The following is a 19,480-nucleotide window of genomic DNA, read 5'->3' as shown; positions in this document are numbered from 1 at the left end:
CTCTCTCTCTCTCTCTCTCTCTCTCTCTCTCTCTCTCTCTCTCATAATCTTTTCTCTTTACTTCTCTCTCGAAATTACGATTTAAATTTTAATGCAATCAAGAAACAAAAAACATTCAACTTGCGTTTCTGAGAATCCGGATTTTACGCTGCCGACCCTGTAAATAAACAAAACAAGCCGGTGACAGAGTGTGTGGGTAAATTCCCAACAATATCGACGCTATTGTTAGCGTTGTCATTGTGTCGCAGTTTAAGTCAGGCAGTTAAATACTTTCTTACGTCGCCAGTTAAGTGTAAAATGAATCATACGCACAAGTTTCTGATAAATCTAGCGTAGGAACTGGATTCTCAAAGGTTCTTACGCGCGTACAATGATCTCCGAACTGGATATTATTACGAACGCCTCTAAGGGTGATCTTGTGAAAGTGTGAAGGGAAATGTGAGGTGGCCTGGGTGGTGGGTGGCCTGGGTGGTGGGTGGCCTGGGTGGCCTGGGTGGTGGACGGCGTAGGGAGATGTAGGGTAGCTAGGGTGGAGGGTGGTTGTGATGGTGGCGGTGGTGGGTGGGTGGCCATGGTGATTGTGGTGGTAGTGGTAGTGGTGGTAGTGGTAGTGGTGGTAGTGGTAGTGGTGGTGATAGGTGGAGGGTGGCGGGGCAGGAGGAGTCTCTCTCTATGTTAGGAGCGCGTCAGTGTGCTGGTAGACGCAGGAGGGTGAGGTTATCGCTGCTTTTGACACCAACACAATCTATTATCACCGCTTGTGTCTCAACCCCTAGGAGCTACCACAGCCGGCCTCCCCACCTCACTGTCCCGGTGTGTATAAATCATTCTGTGTCATCTTGTACTGTACATGCTCGTTGAGACATCCATCCTTTGATATCAATTGTCGTCTCTATGACTGTGTGTAACTGTCTATCATATACTGTGACTATCAGTTTTATATCGAGGTATAACTGACTGTCGGTTGTTCAACTGTAACTGGTTATGTTTCCCCCAAGTCAGGACAACATCAGCCAATTGTTCTTCTCAATATTTTAAAGGAATAAAAATTTTCCTGTGTGCCACATTAGCCAATAGCAGCCTCGTATTAGAATGACGTCATTGAAACTCGAAAGAAAACGAGATAACCAACGTACACACCTACACGTACACACCTACACGTACACACATGCATAACAATTCATGCACGTGAACACATACACAGACACACACACACACACACATATATATATATATATATATATATATATATATATATATATATATATATATATATATATATATATATATATATATATATATATATATATATATATATATATATATATATATATATATATATATATATATATATATATATATACACGTACACGCAGATAGACACTAGCATACACACACACACACAGGTACACACACATGGTCCAGTAATAGGAAGGCTTCTTATCTATAAAGTTCACAGTCGTATATAATAAGATTATTAATTAAAATAGTGAAGCCATTTAACCAATGAAAATAATCTTAACCTAATGACACAAATCTTAATTAATTTAACCTAGTTTATCCTAGTTTAACCTAACCTAACCTAGCCTAGACTAACCTAGTCTAGCCTAGACTAACCTAACCTAAGCTTATAATTATATAAACAAAGGAGATATGTGTTTTCTTGGTCTCAATTATGTACGTTTCTTCATATAGATCATCGCCCTTTATGTACTTAACTTACATATTCCAGTGTTGTATATATCTCGGTGGGACAGGTGATTTATGTACACTTGTATATGTACTATTTGTGCCGTAGTTCATCCAGAATTGTACAGTACTTAACCCATCCAATGTTATGTACATCGGTTGGGCTTATAGTTGTATCTATGGGTTGAGTACATTATTAACCGAGTACGTATCCATTGAGTACATTATTAACTGAGTACATATCCATTGAGTACATTATTAACTGAGTACATATCCATTGAGTACATTATTAACTGAGTACATATCCATTGAGTACATTATTAAACGCGTACATATCCATTGAGTAAATTATTAACTGAACATATATCACTCATATTACCAATATACCTCTCATTCTCTACCTGTCCCTCTCAGTCACTCTCCCACACCTCCTCTCACAGGGTATAAACATGTTTGTGACAAGACCAAATACACTACACTTATGACCTCCCCACCCCCCACCACATGACCTCCCCATCCCCCACCACATGACCTCCCCCCCACCACATGACCTCCCCCCCCCACCATGACCTCCCCACCCTCCACCACCATGACCTCCCGACTCCCCACCACAGACCTCCCCCTCCCCACCACATGACCTCCCCCCCCACCATGACCTCCCCCTCCCACCACATGACCTCCCCACCCTCCACATGACCTCCCCACCCCCCACCACATGACCTACCCACCCCCCACCACATGACCTCCCAGTATATCTCTCATTACCCGGTATCTCTCTCTGTCTCTCACTCCTTCTCTCTCTCGTGGTCAGGTCATTACACTTCCATCTTACACGTATTCTTGGGTCACGCTCCTGTACTTGTGTGACGATGACTGAGTGATATACCCACTACACCCACTTGTACCCACCTACACCAACTTTTACCCACTACACCCACTTTTACCCACTACACCCACTTTTACCCACTACACCCACTTTTACCCACCTACAGTACACCCACTTGTACCCACCTACACCAACTTTTACCCACTACACCCACTTTTACCCACCTACACCCACTTTTACCCACCTACACCAACTTTTACCCACTACACCCACTTTTACCCACCTACACCCACTTTTACCCACCTACACCAACTTTTACCCACTACACCTACTTTTACCCACCTACACCCTCTTTTACCCACCTACACCTACCTGTGGCCACCCGTAATCACCTACAATCGTGTGAATGTTGGGAATTAATGTATTGTTTAATAATATTCAGAAACTTTTGTTAGTAGTGTTGCTCTGTCATGGCTTGTGAAAATATCTCATAAATTCTCCAACTAATATTTTTTTTATATTCTTTCTTTTTAACTTTAATAGTAAAGAATATACATATGATCAGTTAAACCATAGTAGCGATTATTTGCTGTACGTGTGTCCGTTCGTCTGTCTGTCCGTGTTGTTAGACTAGCTTGTCCGTGTGATATCTTCTGTTCTAATCGTGCGATCTTCACCAAACTTGACTAAATTATTTGTTATTACTTAAGGAAGATATCTATTAATTTTCGGGGTACTAGGTCAAAGGTCAAGGTCACTGTTGTTAGTAAGTCTATAATAAGCCTAGTTTCCGTGTGATGATTTGTAACTTTACATCGAGTGGGGGACGGGAAGGGGTGAGGGGGGGTGAGGGGTTAAGTGAGAGGCTGGAAGAGTAAAGGGAGGGAGGAAGGTAAGGGGGTGGAGGGGTGAGAGAGGGAAGGGTGAGGGGAATGAGTGACGAGGGAGGAGAGGTGAGAAAGATGAGACGGTGTAGGTGTATGGGTTAAGGGGAGAGGGTTGAGGGAACAGCGGGAGAGAGGCGAGGGAAAGGGAGGGAGAGAAAAGGGGTGAGGTGCTTGACGGGTAAGGGGTAAGAGGGCTGAAAGGGGGTGGCTCGGTTACACACTCTCTCTTTCCCCACTCTCGCCCCTGGCTCCCTCACTCTCTGACTCCCTCGGGCTCCTGACTCCCTCGCCCTGCTCCTCGCCCCCTGACTCCCTCGCCCCTCACTGCCTCGCCCCTGGCTCCCTCGCCCCTCACTGCCTCGCCCCTGACTCCCTCGCCCCTGACTCCTCGCCCCCTCGCCCCCTCCTCCCTCGCCCCCTCGCCCCTCACTCCCTCGCCCCCTGACTCCCTGACTCCCTGACTCCCTGACTCCCTCACTCTCCTCAAACATCAACCTTGAATATTGGGATCCTATTTTCTTGTTGATGGGTGTGGTGGTAGTAGCGATGGTGGTAGTAGTGGTGATGGTAGTAGTGGTGATAGTGGCAATAGTGGTAGCAATAATAATCACGGTGGTAATAGTAATGATAATAGTGGTGATACTGGTAACTGTGATGGTAATAATAATAGTGTTGATAGTTGTGGTAATAGTGGTGATAATGGTGGAAATAGTATTGGTAATGGTGGTAGTTGTGGTAATAGTGGTAGCATCATATGATAATTCTCGTAACCTCTTCGCGCGTCACTTGTTTATCCTAAATGTAGTATTTGGCAACTCATCCACACACTGGGTTGCCACTGACAATTTTACCTCTAATAATTTTGTCTTTTTCATCTTGACTCTTTATTGTAACGTCTAAATCTATATGACACATGTAAAGTAAATAGAAAATTATGTATATTATTTTATTTATGATATGAATGAAGGATAAATAAAGATTTTATTGAGTTTATATAGATAATTGTATTAGGGGCAATAATAACATAAGGAGATGCCTCGTGTTACGCAGGTCTGACTGTGTGTGTGTGTGTGTGTGTGTGTGTGTGTGTGTGTGTGTGTGTGTGTGTGTGTGTGTGTGTGTGTGTGTGTGTGTGTGTGTGTGTGTGTGTGTGCTGGGCTATTTCCAAATGTTACCTACCTACAACATGTACACCTACAACCAAGTACACACACCTCCATTACCACACACACACACACACACACAAGCGTAGACTGAGGCGCTAGTGGTCCGTCAGTCTCTTTAAAACAGTGAAATATTCAGAAGTGTCGGGATCGTTTCTGTGTTTCACACCTCTAGGGACCAGGTTCGACCCCACCCCCCCCCACCCTCGAGTATAAAAGGTCAACAGAGGTCAAGCCTCAGTTTCATCTTCAGGTCAGGTTAGGTCACGTCAGGTATAGTAAGCTTGTTTAAGGTCAGGGCGTGCTATAGGTTATATTTAAGTCATCTTCAGGTCACCTCAGGTCATGTCAGAGGTCAGTCATCTTCAGGTCACCTCAGGTAATGTCAGGGGTCAGTCATCTTCAGGTCATGTCAGGGTTCAGTCATCTTCAGGTCGACTCAGGTTACGTCAGAGGTCATCTTCATGTCAGGTTGAGGTGCTGCTGGTAAGGTACATGTTGGAACGTGTGTAGACGTGTTTGGGCTCGCCTGAACATGTCGAGACGTGTCAGTACATGGCAGGTTGACCTACTGTGTATGTGTGTGTGTGTGTGTATATATCTGTGTATGTGTGTGTGTGTGTGTGTATGTGTATATCTGTGTATGTGTGTGTGTGTGTGTGTGTGTGTATATCTGTGTGTGTGTGTGTGTGTGTGTGTATATCTGTGTATGTGTGTGTGTGTGTGTGTATATCTGTGTGTGTGTGTGTGTATGTGTGTGTGTGTGTGTATATATCTGTGTATGTGTGTGTGTGTGTGTGTATGTGTATATCTGTGTATGTGTGTGTGTGTGTGTGTGTGTGTATATCTGTGTATGTGTGTGTGTGTGTGTGTGTGAAAGTCCTGGAGAACGACCGAACTATTTTACAGTGATACACCTCAGATGACGTCACAATAACAACGTTTTCCATCCACAGTGTTCATATATTGACAAAGGAACAAGTTCGTGTACTGTTTGCTAAACATTAACATCTTGTGCAGTTCCTAATAACCTGAAGCAATGTAAGGTATTGACTGGTCTAATTTAAACCTTTTTCTTTAAGTGTTTATTGAATGTTTTATCTTTTATGGCCATTTTGAAATATAACCGTATTAATCTTGAGTTAAATATGTCCAGTCACCTGCAATTATACCTACTACAGTGTCTGGTGCTTTTTGTGAGATGTGGCAGAACTGTGTTTGTTTACATCATATTAAAACTCCTGGAATGGCTCTAAGGAACTTTGCAATAGTAGCCAGACTAGATAAGCATTCCACAGTGGTGCCACATCTCACAAAATGTTCCATTCACTGTCGCAGTATAATTGCAGGCGACTGAACGTTAAGGGAAGTATAAGGTTAAATTAATCTCCCTAATGTCAATATTATTTCCAATATTCATGAACTAACATGTTAATTAATGGAGCTAATATTAACAGTTAAGTATCCTAGTTACTGACACACTGTATGAAAAAGAAATATCCAGTTTTTTTTAGTCATTATCGATCACAACAGTTTAATGGCTTCAGTTATACGCATTAGACAACAGTTTAATGGTTTCAGTTATACGCATTTGACAAAAGCTTAAAGCTTCAGTTATACGCATTTGACACATCAACAACTCGTGTGACTTAAACAACAGGACCTGGACCTAAACTGACCAGGGTGTTAAAGCATACGCTACCTGACTAACCTGTCCTCCCTAACCACAAGATATCGCTTAACTTAGTACATATCAACCATGACCTCCGTTAAAGGACTCACTAATATGCACAACCATAACATCAACAAACGTCTCACTCACATCAATCTGGTCCGGGACAAAAACTGGACCGCATTCGAAAACGTTGTTGGCTCTGGGTGCAAAATCAATACCAGGCAGACGCCGAAGCTAGAGGTACAAGAGCGCCAGGGGTGGGATACGGTCGGGCGTTGTGTCCTATTAGTATAGGATTGAGGGTCCTACGGCTCGGGTGTGGGATAGCACTGTGCATAGGAGGCGTGGAGGGCAGTGAGAGAGGCCCTTGGAGGGGAGGAGGTAGTAGTAGGAGAGGCAGGGAAGGAGGGACGGGAGAGAAGAGGCGGTAGGAGGACGACGAGGAGGAGGTAGTGGAGAAAGGGAGATCTCCTACCGTCCTCCTAGCGTCCTCCTCACCTTTGATGTTCTAATGGTGTTGGTCAACCCTCGTCTTGAACATCTATACAGGTAACAGCCCTCGTACTTAACTTACCTCCTCCACCTACACCATAATTATCGTATACGGGGGATGAATCTCACACCTAAGGCACCTTGAGCTGAAGAGTGATGAAGATGATTGTCGTAAAATTGGGTTAAAATTGTCGTTTTTGGTTTACGTCGTTTCCTCTTTAAAGTAGTTGTTATCGTACTCGAAGGGCTTGGTATCGCTTCTGAAGGGGTTGGTATCGTACTAAAGGAGTTGTTATCAGGCAAAATGGGTTGCTATCGTACTGAATAGGTTGATATCGTGCTGAAGGGCTAAATTATCGTACATTAGGTGCTGGGACCGTACAGAAGGGGTAAACATTTCGTAATGTCATAGAAAATTATGAGAAAAAAAAAATTCCACACAGGTCAGGTCATCTGAGGCGAACATTAATTATTCTTTGCTGTCCCTCGCTCTCCCTTTCCTCTCTCTCCTCTCTCTCTCTCTCTTCCGCTTCTTCTCCCTCTCCCTCTTTGCCACCTCCACCTCGCTCCCTCTCTCCCTCTACCCCATCTCTCCCACCTTCGCCTCCCTGCCACACTCTAATTACCCTCCCTTTCTTCTCCCTGCATCCTCTTCCTTCCCTCCTCATCTCCCTACCTATACTCTCCTAGACTCTCATAACTTGAATAAATTTCTCTGATAAACTGACCCTCTTCATTTTTACTCTCACTCTCTCTTTCTCCCTTCCTCTCCCCTACCCCTTTCCCCCTATCTCTTCCCTCCCCCTATCCTTCCTTCCCTCCTATCTCTCTCCCTACCCCTTCCTCTCCCCTATCCCTTCCTCTCCCCCCTACCCCTTTCCCCCCACCCCCTCCCCCCTATCTCTTCCTCTCCCCTACCCCTTCCTCTCCCCTATCCCTCCCTCCCTTCCTCCCCCTCCCCTCCCCTCCCTTTCTCTCCCCTACCCCCCTTCCTCTCCTCCCCTATCCCTTCCTCCCCTCATCCCTTCCTCTCCCCTCTCCCTTCCTTCCATTAACATTTTTATCTCGTCTGTCTACACCTTCCTAGTCTATCTCTCTTTATCTCCGCGTTCAACCTTTTTCTCTTTACAATGTCATGTTTATTTATGTATCTATTTAGCTGCGAGGTTGGGTTGGGTTGGGTTGGGTTTGGGTTATTGGGTTGGGTTGGGTTGGGTTGGGTTGGGTTGTGTTGTGTTGGGTTGGGTTGTGTTGTGTTGTGTTGGGTTGGGTTGGGTTGGGTTGTGTTGTGTTGGGTTAGGTTAGGTTAGGAGTATATAACAGTGGCAGAGAGACCATCATCACCCCCAACCAGGTGACCACTGAGGCGAGTGACACGATCATAGGGGCAGGTGTTGGAACTCACCCTCCCATACACTGTCTTGTGTTGGAAGGACAAAACACTTTACCCTATCCTGACTAAACCCAACTTAACGTAACGGTAATCTAACGAAATTTAATGTAATCTAACCTAACTTAATCTAACCCAATGCTCACCTAACCTAACCAAACCTAATGTTAATCTAGCCAACAGTAATTTAAGCATACACTCCCTCCCTGCCAAGTAAAGACACGCACTGTACATGGAGGAAACGTATTGGTTGGGCACGTACACAGAAGACACATACATGGAGGACACACACACAGAACACACGTACAGATGACACATACACATAAGACACGCAGGTGGTAGGTGACCGTGTCTTATCAGGCATTGACGACACTTCACTTCGCCTCAAACTTATACACCACCTGCCACTCAGAGAGCTTGATTCACTGGCCACTCAGAGAGCTTGATTCACTGGCCACTCAGAGAGTTTGGTTCACTGGCCACTCAGAGAGCTTGATTCACTGGCCACTCAGAGAGCTTGATTCACTCAGAGAGCTTGATTCACCGGCCACTCAGAGAGTTTGGTCTACTGGCCACTCAGAGAGCTTGATTCACTGGCCACTCAGAGAGCTTGATTCACTCAGAGAGTTTCACTGGCCACTCAGAGAGCTTGATTCACTGGCCACCATTTGGTTCACTGGCCACTCAGAGAGCTTGATTCACTGGCCACTCAGAGAGCTTGATTCACTGGCCACTCAGAGAGCTTGATTCACTGGCCACTCAGAGAGCTTGATTCACTGGCCACTCAGAGAGCTTGATTCATAGGCCACTCAGTGAGCTTTATTCACAGGCCACTCAGAAAGCTCAACTCAGTGGCCACTCAGGGAGTTTAATGTATTGGTCGTTCAGAGAGCATGACTTACCAGCCACTCAGCGAGCATGGCTTACCAGCCACTCAGCGAGCATGGCTTACTAGCCACTCAGTGAGCATGACTTACTAGCCACTCAGCGAGCATGACTTACCAGCCACTCAGCGAGCATGACTTACCAGCCACTCAGCGAGCATGACTTACCAGCCACTCAGCGAGCATGACTTACCAGCCACTCAGCGAGCATGGCTTACTAGCCACTCAGCGAGCATGACTTACTAGCCACTCAGCGAGCATGATTTACTAGCCACTCAGCGAGCATGACTTACTAGCCACTCAGCGAGCATGACTTACCAGCCACTCAGCGAGCACATTACTAGCCACTCAGCGAGCATGACACTGCCACTTACTAGCCACTCAGCGAGCATGATTTACTAGCCACTCAGCGAGCATGACTTACTAGCCACTCAGCGAGCATGACTTACCAGCCACTCAGCGAGCATGACTTACTAGCCACTCAGCGAGCATGACTTACTAGCCACTCAGCGAGCATGACTTACCAGCCACTCAGTGAGCATGACTTACTAGCCACTCAGCGAGCATGACTTACCAGCCACTCAGTGAGCATGACTTACTCGCCACTCAGCGAGCATGGCTTACCAGCTACTCAGAGAGCTTGATTCACTGGCCACTCAGCGAGCATGATTTACGAGCCACTCAGCGAGCATTTACGAGTCCCTAGCATCGTAACACTCTCACTCCTGCGTTTAATTAAGCTGATCATTCATTATCTCGTGTTCCCTTGTTTACTATCTACTGGTTTTATGTTTTCCTCCTGTCTGTCTGTCTGTCTGTCTGTCTGTCTGTCTGCATCGAGTACGTCTCGGCCCTGTGTACAAATCAGAGTGTGTACATTTCGAAGTATGTATATCACTCGGGTGTGTACATCTCGGAGTGTGTACGTGTAGATAGCGAACGTTTCTGAGGAGACCTTATGTGTGTGTGTATGTATGCATGTATGTATGTGTGTGTGTGTGTGTGTTTGTGTAGACGAATATAATCCCAGTCTTACTCTTTCCTCGCCACTCTCCTCTCCTCGCCACTTTTCTCTCCTCGCCACTCTCCTCTCCTGTTCTCATCCTCTCACCTCACTCCATTTTCTTCCTTCACTCTCTCTCTCTCTCTCTCTCTCTCTCTCTCTCTCCATCACGCATGACAACGGGGGAGGGGAGATGACCCAGGTGTTGTGGTGCTTTACACTGCAAATATAACAGAAGAATAATGACCTTTAAATGTGGTGTTATTACACTGAACACCGTGTTAGTGACGCACGGGGGGGAGAGGAGGTCGAGTGAGGGCTGAAGAAGAGAGGAGACAAGCTTTATCTGAGACTGACACTGTTAACATAACACCTCCCTCCAGGGCTGACACTGCTCCACCCCTCCAGGCTGACACTGTTGCCACCCCCTCCAGGCTGTTACCACACTGACACTAACACCTCCCTCCAGGCCACTGACACCCTCCAGGCTGACACACTCTCTCAGGGGCTGACATTAACATCTCCCTCCAGGGCTGACACTGTTAACACCCCCTCCAGGCTGACATTGTTAACACCCCCCTCCAGGGCTGACACTGTTAACACCCCCCTCCAGGGCTGACACTCTTCTTTCTTCTTTACAGAATTCGAGGACCAGCTGAGGAAGAGCCTCCTCCTCCTCCTCCACTACATCTTCCTTGTTCCTCCTACTCCTCCTATCTTTTCTGTAACTCCTTCTTCGCGGAATTCGAGAGGCAAAAGGATAAAAACACCCTCCAATTCTTCCCTCCTCCTCTTCCCCTTCTTCTTCCTCCTCCTCCTCCTACTGATGATGAGGGAGGTGATGGGCGGGGAGGTGGTGGAGGAGGAGCCGGCCGCCCACCCTCACACCTCCGTCGCCAGTGATGGTCTCTCCCTGGCTGTTCCGACACCCGCCCCCACGCCCACACATCCGCCTACAGACGCCCCCGTAGCTGCCATCAGGAGGTACCTCGACTCCATGCCCCAGCACCCGTCTCCACGCAAGGAGGTGAGATGGAGGGAGGGAGGAGAATGGTATGAAAGGAAGGAAAGAGGTAGGGAATGTAGGAGAGAAGGAAGGAGGAAGGGAGAGGATAAGATTAGTAGAGAGTTTTGAGCGGGCTTGTAGGATGAGAGGGAATGGAGGGTGAATGGTAGACTGGGTTTGTGTATTAGGGTGAAAGTCTATGAGAGAAAGCAGTCATCATGGAGGGTTGAGAGGGTGTTAATTAACCAGGTTCGTTCGTCTCCCAGGTAGCGAGTAGCGCTGTGTGGAGGTGTGTGCGAGGAGAGGTCATAGCCACGTTCCTCATGACCATCGTCACTACTAGCACCGTCCTCCAGCCCCCTCGGCCCTCAATTATGGCCCCTTGTGCCCAGCCAGGTACTGTGTCCAATCCTCCATCCCAGCCCCATGTGGCCAGTCTACCATCCTAGCATTCTAATATTCACTTATTCCAAAATTAGTGTTCGAGCGTTCAGTTTTGCGTTCAGTTTCTTAGATGTTCAAAGTTCAGATGTGGAGTGTTCAGATGTTCAGGGATGGAGTGTGAGGGTGGTGAACACTTAAGGGAGAAATTCTTACTTAAAGGTGAGTTATTTAAGTGAATTCAACCAGAACCTTTGTGCCAACGTGCTAAGTGCTGCCTTAGTGTTCCACCCACTCTCCCAGGCACCACCACTCTCCCAGGCACCACCCACTCTCCCAGGCACCACCCACTCTCCCAGGCATCACCCACTCTCCCAGGCATCACCCACTCTCCCAGGCATCACCCACTCTCCCAGGCACCCCACCCACCTCCCAGGCACCACCCACTCTCCCAGGCATCACCCACTCTCCCAGGCACCCCACTCTCCCAGGCATCACACCACCACCCACTCTCCCAGGCACCACCCACTCTCCCAGGCACCACCCACTCTCCCAGGCATCACCCACTCTCCCAGGCACCACCCACTCTCCCAGGCATCACCCACCTCCCCAGGCACTCTCCAGGCACCACCACCTCCCAGGCACCACCCACCCTCCCAGGCACCACCCACTCTCCCAGGCACCACCCACTCTCCCAGGCACCACCCTCTCCCAGGCACACCCACTTCAGGCACCTCTCCCACCACCCACTCTCCCCAGGCACCACCCCAGGCTCCCAGCACCACCCACTCTCCCAGGCACCTCCAGGCACCACCCACCTCTCCCAGGCACCCACCTCCCCAGGCATCCACTCTCCCAGGCACCACCCACCTCCCAGGCACCACCCCACCTCCCAGGCACCACCCACTTCTCCCCAGGCACCACCCACTCCCCAGGCATCACCCACTCTCCCAGGCACCACCCACCTCCCAGGCACCACCCACTCTCCCAGGCACCACCCTCCTCCCTCCCAGGCACCACCCACTCTCCCAGGCACCACCCACCTCCCAGGCACCACCCACCTCCCCAGGCACCACCCACCTCCCCAGGCAGCACCACCCACCTCCCAGGCACCCACCTCCCCACTCTCCCACCTCCCAGGCACCACCCACCTCCCAGGCACCACCCACTCTCCCCAGGCACCACCCACCTCCCAGGCACCACCCACCTCCCAGGCACCACCCACCCACTCCCAGGCACCACCCACTCTCCCAGGGCACCACCCACCTCCCAGGCACCACCCCTCTCTCCCAGGCACCACCCACCTCCCAGGCAGGCACCACCCACTCTCCCAGGCACCACCCACTCTCCCAGGCACCACCCACTCTCCCAGGCACCACCCACTCTCCCAGGCACCACTCCACTCTCCCAGGCACCACCCACTCTCCCAGGCACCACCCACCTCCCCCAGGCAGCACCACCACTCTCCCCAGGCACCACCCACCTCCCAGGCACCACCCACTCTCCCAGGCACCACCCACTCTCCCAGGCACCACCCACCTCCCGGTGGCACCACCCACTCTCCCAGGCACCACCCACTCTCCCCAGGCACCACCACTCTCCCCCAGGCACCACCACCTCCCAGGCACCAGGCACCACCCACTCTCCCCAGGCACCACCCACTTCTCCCCCAGGCACCACCCACTTCTCTCAGGCACCACCCACTTCTCTCAGGCACCACCCACTCTCCCAGGCACTACCCACTCTCCCCAGGCACTACCTACTTCTCTCAGGCACCACCCACACCTCCCCTCCCAGGCACCACCCACCTCCCAGGCACCACCCTCTCTCCAGGCACCACCCACCTCCCAGGCACCACCCCACCTCCCCAGGCACCACCCACCTCCCAGGCATCCCACCCACCACCCAGGCACCACCCACCTCCCAGGCACCACCCACCTCCCAGGCACCACCCACTCTCCCAGGCACCACCCACTCTCCCCAGGCACCACCACCCCTCCCCAGGCACCACCCACTCTCCCAGGCACCACCCACTCTCCCCAGGCACCACCCACTTCTCCCCAGGCACCACCCACTTCTCAGGTACTCTCCCAGGCATCACCCACTCTCCCCAGGCACTACCTACTCTCCCCAGGCACTACCCACTTTCCCAGGTCTCCCAGGCACCACCCACCTCCCAGGCACCACCCACCTCCCCAGGCACCACCCACCTCCCAGCAAGGTAACACCACCCACTCACCCACCTCCCCAGGCACCACACCCACCTCCCCAGGCACCCACCTCCCCAGGCACCACCCACCTCCTCCCCAGGCACCACCCACCTCCCAGGCACCACACCCACTCTCCCCAGGCACCACCCACCTCCCAGGCACCACCACCTCTCCCAGGCACACCACCCACCCCTCCCAGGCACCACCCACTCTCCCAGGCACCACCCACTTCTCCCAGGCATCTCCCAGGCACCACCCACTCTCCCAGGCACCACCCACTTCCCAGGCACTCACCCACTCTCCCAGGCACCACCCCACCTCCCAGGCACCCCCAGGCACCACCCACCTCCCAGGCACCACCCACCTCCAGGCACCACCCACCTCCCCAGGCACCACCCACTCGCAGGCACCACCACTCTCCCAGGCACCACCCACACTCTCCCAGGCACCACCACCCTCCCAGGCACCACCCACTCCCCCTCTCCCAGGCACCACCCCTTTCTCTCCCAGGCACCACCCACTCTCCCAGGCACCACCCACTCTCCCAGGCACCACCCACTCTCCCAGGCACCACCCACTCTCCCAGGCACCACCCTCTCTCCCACATATTATAACCCAAAGTGCAAATGTGAAAACTTATCAAGGTGATTCATTTAAGTTACGACACCAAGATGTATTTCCTGAACCCTTTAACCCTTTAAGTCGACTTTCTAAGTTTTGAAGTTTAAGATTGGTTGAGTGATTAGATGAGATGAAGTTAAATTAGATTAGTTTAAGTTAGGATGGTTTAGATTAGATCGTTTGGTTAGATTAAGTTAAATAGGAGAACTGAAGTCAAATTAGGGTAAGTTTGGTTAGATTAGGTGAAGTTAGGGTGTTTTCTTTACGTTTTGTTATGTTTTTTAGGTGTAACTTAGGCTAAGTTAATTCAGGCTAAGTTATATCCCTCATTAGAGACGTCAATGTACCTAATCGTAACTTCTCTCTCTGGGTGTGGCGGTGGGTGTAGTGGGCGGGTTGGTGGACGGGGTGTCGGACACTGGGTGGGGTTCGGCTGTGAGGTGGGCGGTGGGTCACGGCCTAGTGATGGGCGCGCTCAGCTGGGCCGTCAGAGGCGCTCACTTATCTCCACCCACCACCATCGCTCTACTAGTAACTAGGAGGGTAAGTCAGCGAGAGAGAGAGTATGGCTACTTTCGAATCCATACGATACGTTTAACCTTTGAGTACGATACTTTTAAACTTTTGAGACGATAACGTAAATAATATTTTAACCTTTCAGTGGTTGCTGCTGTCTTCAGTAAACATAATTAAAACCTTCTAAATACGACATCTCATTATAAATCTTTACAGGTGTCACTGCTTCGAGCTTGTTTACACATGTTAGCCCAAGTGTGTGGGGCGTTACTGGCAGCACCTGTTCTCCTGGGTCTTCTACCACGACCACCACGACCACCACAGCTGGCACCACACCTCACAGCCGTCCAGGTACGGTACCACTAAACAGGGACACATTGTACGACACTTGTTCCCAGTATAACTAAACAGGTACACATTATACGACACCTGTTCCTTTGAGTGTCAGCCTCTTGTTTTCTTTGCATTATTGCGATATTTTCTTTGCATTAATCTACTATTAATTCCTTCTAATAATAACAATGTTTCTTCGCAGTATTATGTCAAGTGATAATTTATGTGTAAATCTATGTTTTCCTGTTTATTATTTACCCTTTTTTATACACACTTCCCTTATTTCACGTTTTGTGTCGTGTCGTCAGGGTTGGGGAGCTGAATTTCTGGCGACTTTGGTAGTGACTCTCATCTCTCTCTCTGCATACGAGGCCACCCACGCCCCCTCCCGCTACACCAAGGACGCCCACTCCCACCACACCACGCCTATGTTCTCCTCCAACGCTGCCGTCCCCGTTATCGCCGCCCACATCGCTGCCGCCCTCTTCAGTGTGGGTGGTGTTGAAGTTTTGTTTAGGGTGGGGTAGGGTGGGGTAGGGTGGGTGTGTGCTTAGGGTGTACTCAAGGTGTTGAAAGCTTAGTATATGGATTGCTAACCGAGTGATCACCTGAGGATTAGACACCCCGGCAGCTTGTTCACCTGATGATTAATCATTCTAATGATATCTGTAAGAATTAGGTTATGTTAGGTTAAATTAGTTTAGGTAAGCTAAGGTTAGATTAGGTAAGGCTAGGTTAGGTGAAATAAGCTGTGGTGATTAATCTTCAGGTCAATATGTGACTGGTGATTATTTGTGTTGTTAACAGTAGTGTACCCACAGGCCGAGTTCACCGGGATTGGCCTCAATCCTGCCCGCTCATTGGCTGTTGCCGCGGTCACTGGAGCTTGGACCTCCCACTGGGTATGTAAACAACCTTTTTTGTGTATTATTTGGAGTGTTTGTTTGTCTGTTTATATATTGACATGATGACAGATGGAGAGGTAGAAATATACTCTCTCTCTCTCTCTCTCTCTCTCTCTCTCTCTCTCTCTCTCTCTCTAACACAGTCTTATGTACCGCGTTAATTACAGGTGTTCTGGGTGGGTCCCGTGTTAGGAGGTCTGCTGGCCGCCTTCACCTACGAGTACACGGCCACCAAGGACCCCGATGCCCCCCCGCCCCTGCCCCCCATGCTGCCCAGAGACACTTCCAGGCCATCAGCCATCACCTCCACCCTGGCATCACCCTGTTAAGCTGTTTAGTTGACAACATTGCTTGCTGACTCAGTATAAATTTGTAATTCTCAGAGGTCCTTCATCATCACTTGTCCCTCCTGAGTCACCTACACCCTCACCTACACCTGCTGAGTCACCTACACCTTCACCTACACCTGTTGAGTCACCTCACCTCACCACACCTGCTGAGTCACCTTCACCTACACCTACTGAGTCACCTACACCCTCACCTACACCTGTTGACCTACCCTGTTGAGTCACCTACACCTGTTGAGTCACCTACACACCTCACCTACACCTCACCTACACCTGCTGGAGTCCCTACACCTCAGCACCTGCTGAGTCACCTACACCTCACCTACACCTGATGAGTCACCTACACCCTCACCTACACCTGAGTCACCTTACACCTGTTGAGTCACCTACACCCTCACCTACACCTGCTGACTGCCCTCACCACCTGCTGAGTTACCTCACCTACACCTGTTGAGTCACCTACACACCTGTTGCTGACACCCACACACCTGCTGGAGTCACCTACACCTCACCTACACCTGTTGAGTCACCTACCCTCACCTACACCTGCTGAGTCACCTACACCCTCACTTACACCTGCTGAGTTACTGACACCTCAGCTGAGTCACCCTCACCTACACCTGTTGAGTCACCTACACCCTCACCTACACCTGTTGAGTCACTACACCTCACCTACACCTGCAACACCCTCACCTACACCTGCTGAGTCACTACACCTACACACTACACCCTACACCTGCTGACACCTCACTTACACCTGCTCACCTTCACCTACCTGCCCTCACCTCACCTGCACCTGCTGACACCCTCACCTACACCTGCTGGTCACCTACACCCTCACCTACACATGCTGAGTTACTGACACCCTCACCTACACCTGCTGAGTCACCCACCTACACCTGCTGAGTCACTCACCTCACCTACACCTGCTGACTGTCACCTACACCCACCTACACCCTCACCTACACCTGCTGACTACACACCTACACCTACACCTGCTGAGTTACTGACACCCTCACCTACACCTGCCACCTGCCACCACCTGCACTCACCCTCACACCTGCTGAGTCACCTACACCCTCACCTACACCTGCTGAGTCACCTACACCCTCTTGTTGCCCAATAAACACCCAGTTTTACTCTCCAAGTTTCCACTCTTCATACCCGAAGTCTTCCCACATACTCCAGTTACCTTAAGACGGTTTACCCTTAAGACGGTTTACCCTTAAGATGGTTTACCCTTAAGACGGTTTACCCTTAAGATGGTTTACCCTTAAGACGGTTTACCCTTAAGACGGTTTACCCTTAAGACGGTTTACCCTTAAGATGGTTTACCCTTAAGACGGTTTACCCTTAAGACGGTTTACCCTTAAGACGGTTAGGATAGGATAAGTTGTGGCGTCCTCAGCAACCGTTACATTCTCCCCACTAATTGATTCTTTGCTGGTCAGGTCAGGTTAGGTTAGGTCAGGTCAGGTCAGGTTAGGTTAGGTCAGGTCAGGTTAGGTTAGGTGAGTCAAATCTCCACTTTTCATTGATATTTTTATTTTATTTCCAATCTTTAGTTATCATATAATCGTTGTTTTTTTAAGTGAGTAATTAAAATCGATTTTGTTAATGAAATAACAACAAAGTTAGTCAGTGAATTTGGCTTTATGGTGATAGATTGGCTTAATGGATAACCAAACCTAACGTAACCTAACGAAACCTAAACCTAACCTAAACCTAACGTAACCTAACGTAACCTAACGAAACCTAAACCTAACGTAACCTAACGAAACCTAAACCTAACGTAACCTAACGTAACCTAAACCTAACGAAACCTAAACCTAACGTAACCTAACGTACCCTAACCTAAACCTAACCTAACCATCAATCCATCAGTTACTGTGGATGGGTACAGTTGCGAGTGATGTCCCAAGCTTGGAGGAGGAGGAGGAGAGGTGAGGTCAGTGAACAGATCAATAGCTGACCGGAACAAAATGTCCTGTTTGATACATTGTAATTCTAGTGTTCACTGTTCAGCAATTTATATTTTGTAGATGATGGGCAGCTGAAGTCTATACTGTAGTACAGATTCTCTACGTCAACTTTGAACTTTCTTTAGATATATATACTAAGAGTTGACATAAAATTATAAATATCCGAAAAAACATCCCAAGATTATTTTTTAGATGAATATACAGAAAGATTATCCATGAAATAGCCGTACAAGTAAATATTTAGCCACGTAAAGTACAAGTACACAGGTACCTTACATATACAGGTACTGTACATGTAGCCTACATGTAAAGAAGGTACATATATAAGTACAGGTTTATATACAGGTACAGGTATTTTGGGCAATATATTGAACCTTTAAAACCCCAAGTACACAGACGTAACTACTAACTTATTAAGTGAACGTTGTAAAAATAATGCCTGAGTGTATTCCAGCCCAGGTACAAAGAGGCGACACACCTGACTTCCACACCTACTAGCATGCCTTCCTTTTTTCCTTCCGTCCTTCCTTCCTTCCTTCCTTCCTTCCTTCCTTCCTTCCTTCCTTCCTACCTTCCTCATTACCTCACTCTCTATGTCTCAGAATAGTTGTGTTGTTATCTGTGAAATATTATGTACCTTATGTAAACACCTGAGTAACAACACCCACTGGTTCTCGTAAACAAAGACAGAAACAAGAAATTGTGATTAACTTCTTTAAGATTTAGTATACCACTTAACACACACACACACACACACACACACACACACACACACACACACACACACGGTCACCATATAAAGTATTATAAGTGTTTATTATATGAAGAAAAATGTATTATAAAGTGTTCGTCTTTGTGGCGGGAAAGGAGGGAGGGAGGGAGGGTGAGGAGGTAGATAGAGAGAGAGGGAAGAGGGAGGGTGAAGGAGAGGCAGAGGAGAAAAGGAAGGAGAGAGGGACGTACTGTAGGGAGAGAGAGAGAGAAACAAAAAGGAGGGAGGGAGGGAGGGAGGTGGGAGACAGGAGGAGGAAGATGGGAGGTAAGCATCACTTGTGATGCTCTTGGTCAATAGTGACGTCATCTTTGAAGGAGGGTGACAGTGCCAGTGCTGAGAGCTAAGTGCCATGTAAGTGGACCAATTAAAATTTACTTTTTCAATTAATTTATATT

The 19,480-nt window shown here is 49.0% G+C and overlaps 1 protein-coding gene across 1 annotated transcript; it reads left to right on the top strand.

Moving 5' to 3' along the window:
- The first annotated feature begins 697 nt into the window (after positions 1–697).
- LOC121858614 (lens fiber major intrinsic protein-like) lies at positions 698–16,471 on the top strand. The gene is made up of 8 exons (XM_042355130.1): positions 698–813; positions 10,651–11,036; positions 11,282–11,411; positions 14,616–14,770; positions 14,960–15,094; positions 15,385–15,567; positions 15,898–15,978; positions 16,149–16,471. Exons 2-8 carry the CDS (start codon positions 10,836–10,838, stop codon positions 16,308–16,310), a joined length of 1,047 nt encoding a protein of 348 aa, XP_042211064.1. The 5' UTR covers positions 698–813; positions 10,651–10,835; the 3' UTR covers positions 16,311–16,471.
- Positions 16,472–19,480: the final 3,009 nt, after the last annotated feature.

This window comes from Homarus americanus, unplaced genomic scaffold (assembly GCF_018991925.1).
Source record: "Homarus americanus isolate GMGI-L3 unplaced genomic scaffold, GMGI_Hamer_2.0 scaffold74, whole genome shotgun sequence".
In the NCBI taxonomy this organism is placed as follows: Eukaryota; Metazoa; Arthropoda; class Malacostraca; order Decapoda; family Nephropidae; genus Homarus; species Homarus americanus.
The sequence above is the reverse complement of the archived record's forward strand: the minus strand, read 5'-3'. Positions and strand labels throughout refer to the sequence as shown.

Coding starts and splice junctions, on each gene's coding strand:
- LOC121858614 (XM_042355130.1), top strand. CDS start 10,836: ATGATGAGGGAGGTGATGGGCGGGGAGGTGGTGGAGGAGGAGCCGGCC. Junction 11,412..14,615: donor GGCCCCTTGTGCCCAGCCAG/GTACTGTGTCCA, acceptor CGGTGGGTGTAG/TGGGCGGGTTGGTGGACGGG. Junction 15,568..15,897: donor TCGCTGCCGCCCTCTTCAGT/GTGGGTGGTGTT, acceptor GTGTACCCACAG/GCCGAGTTCACCGGGATTGG.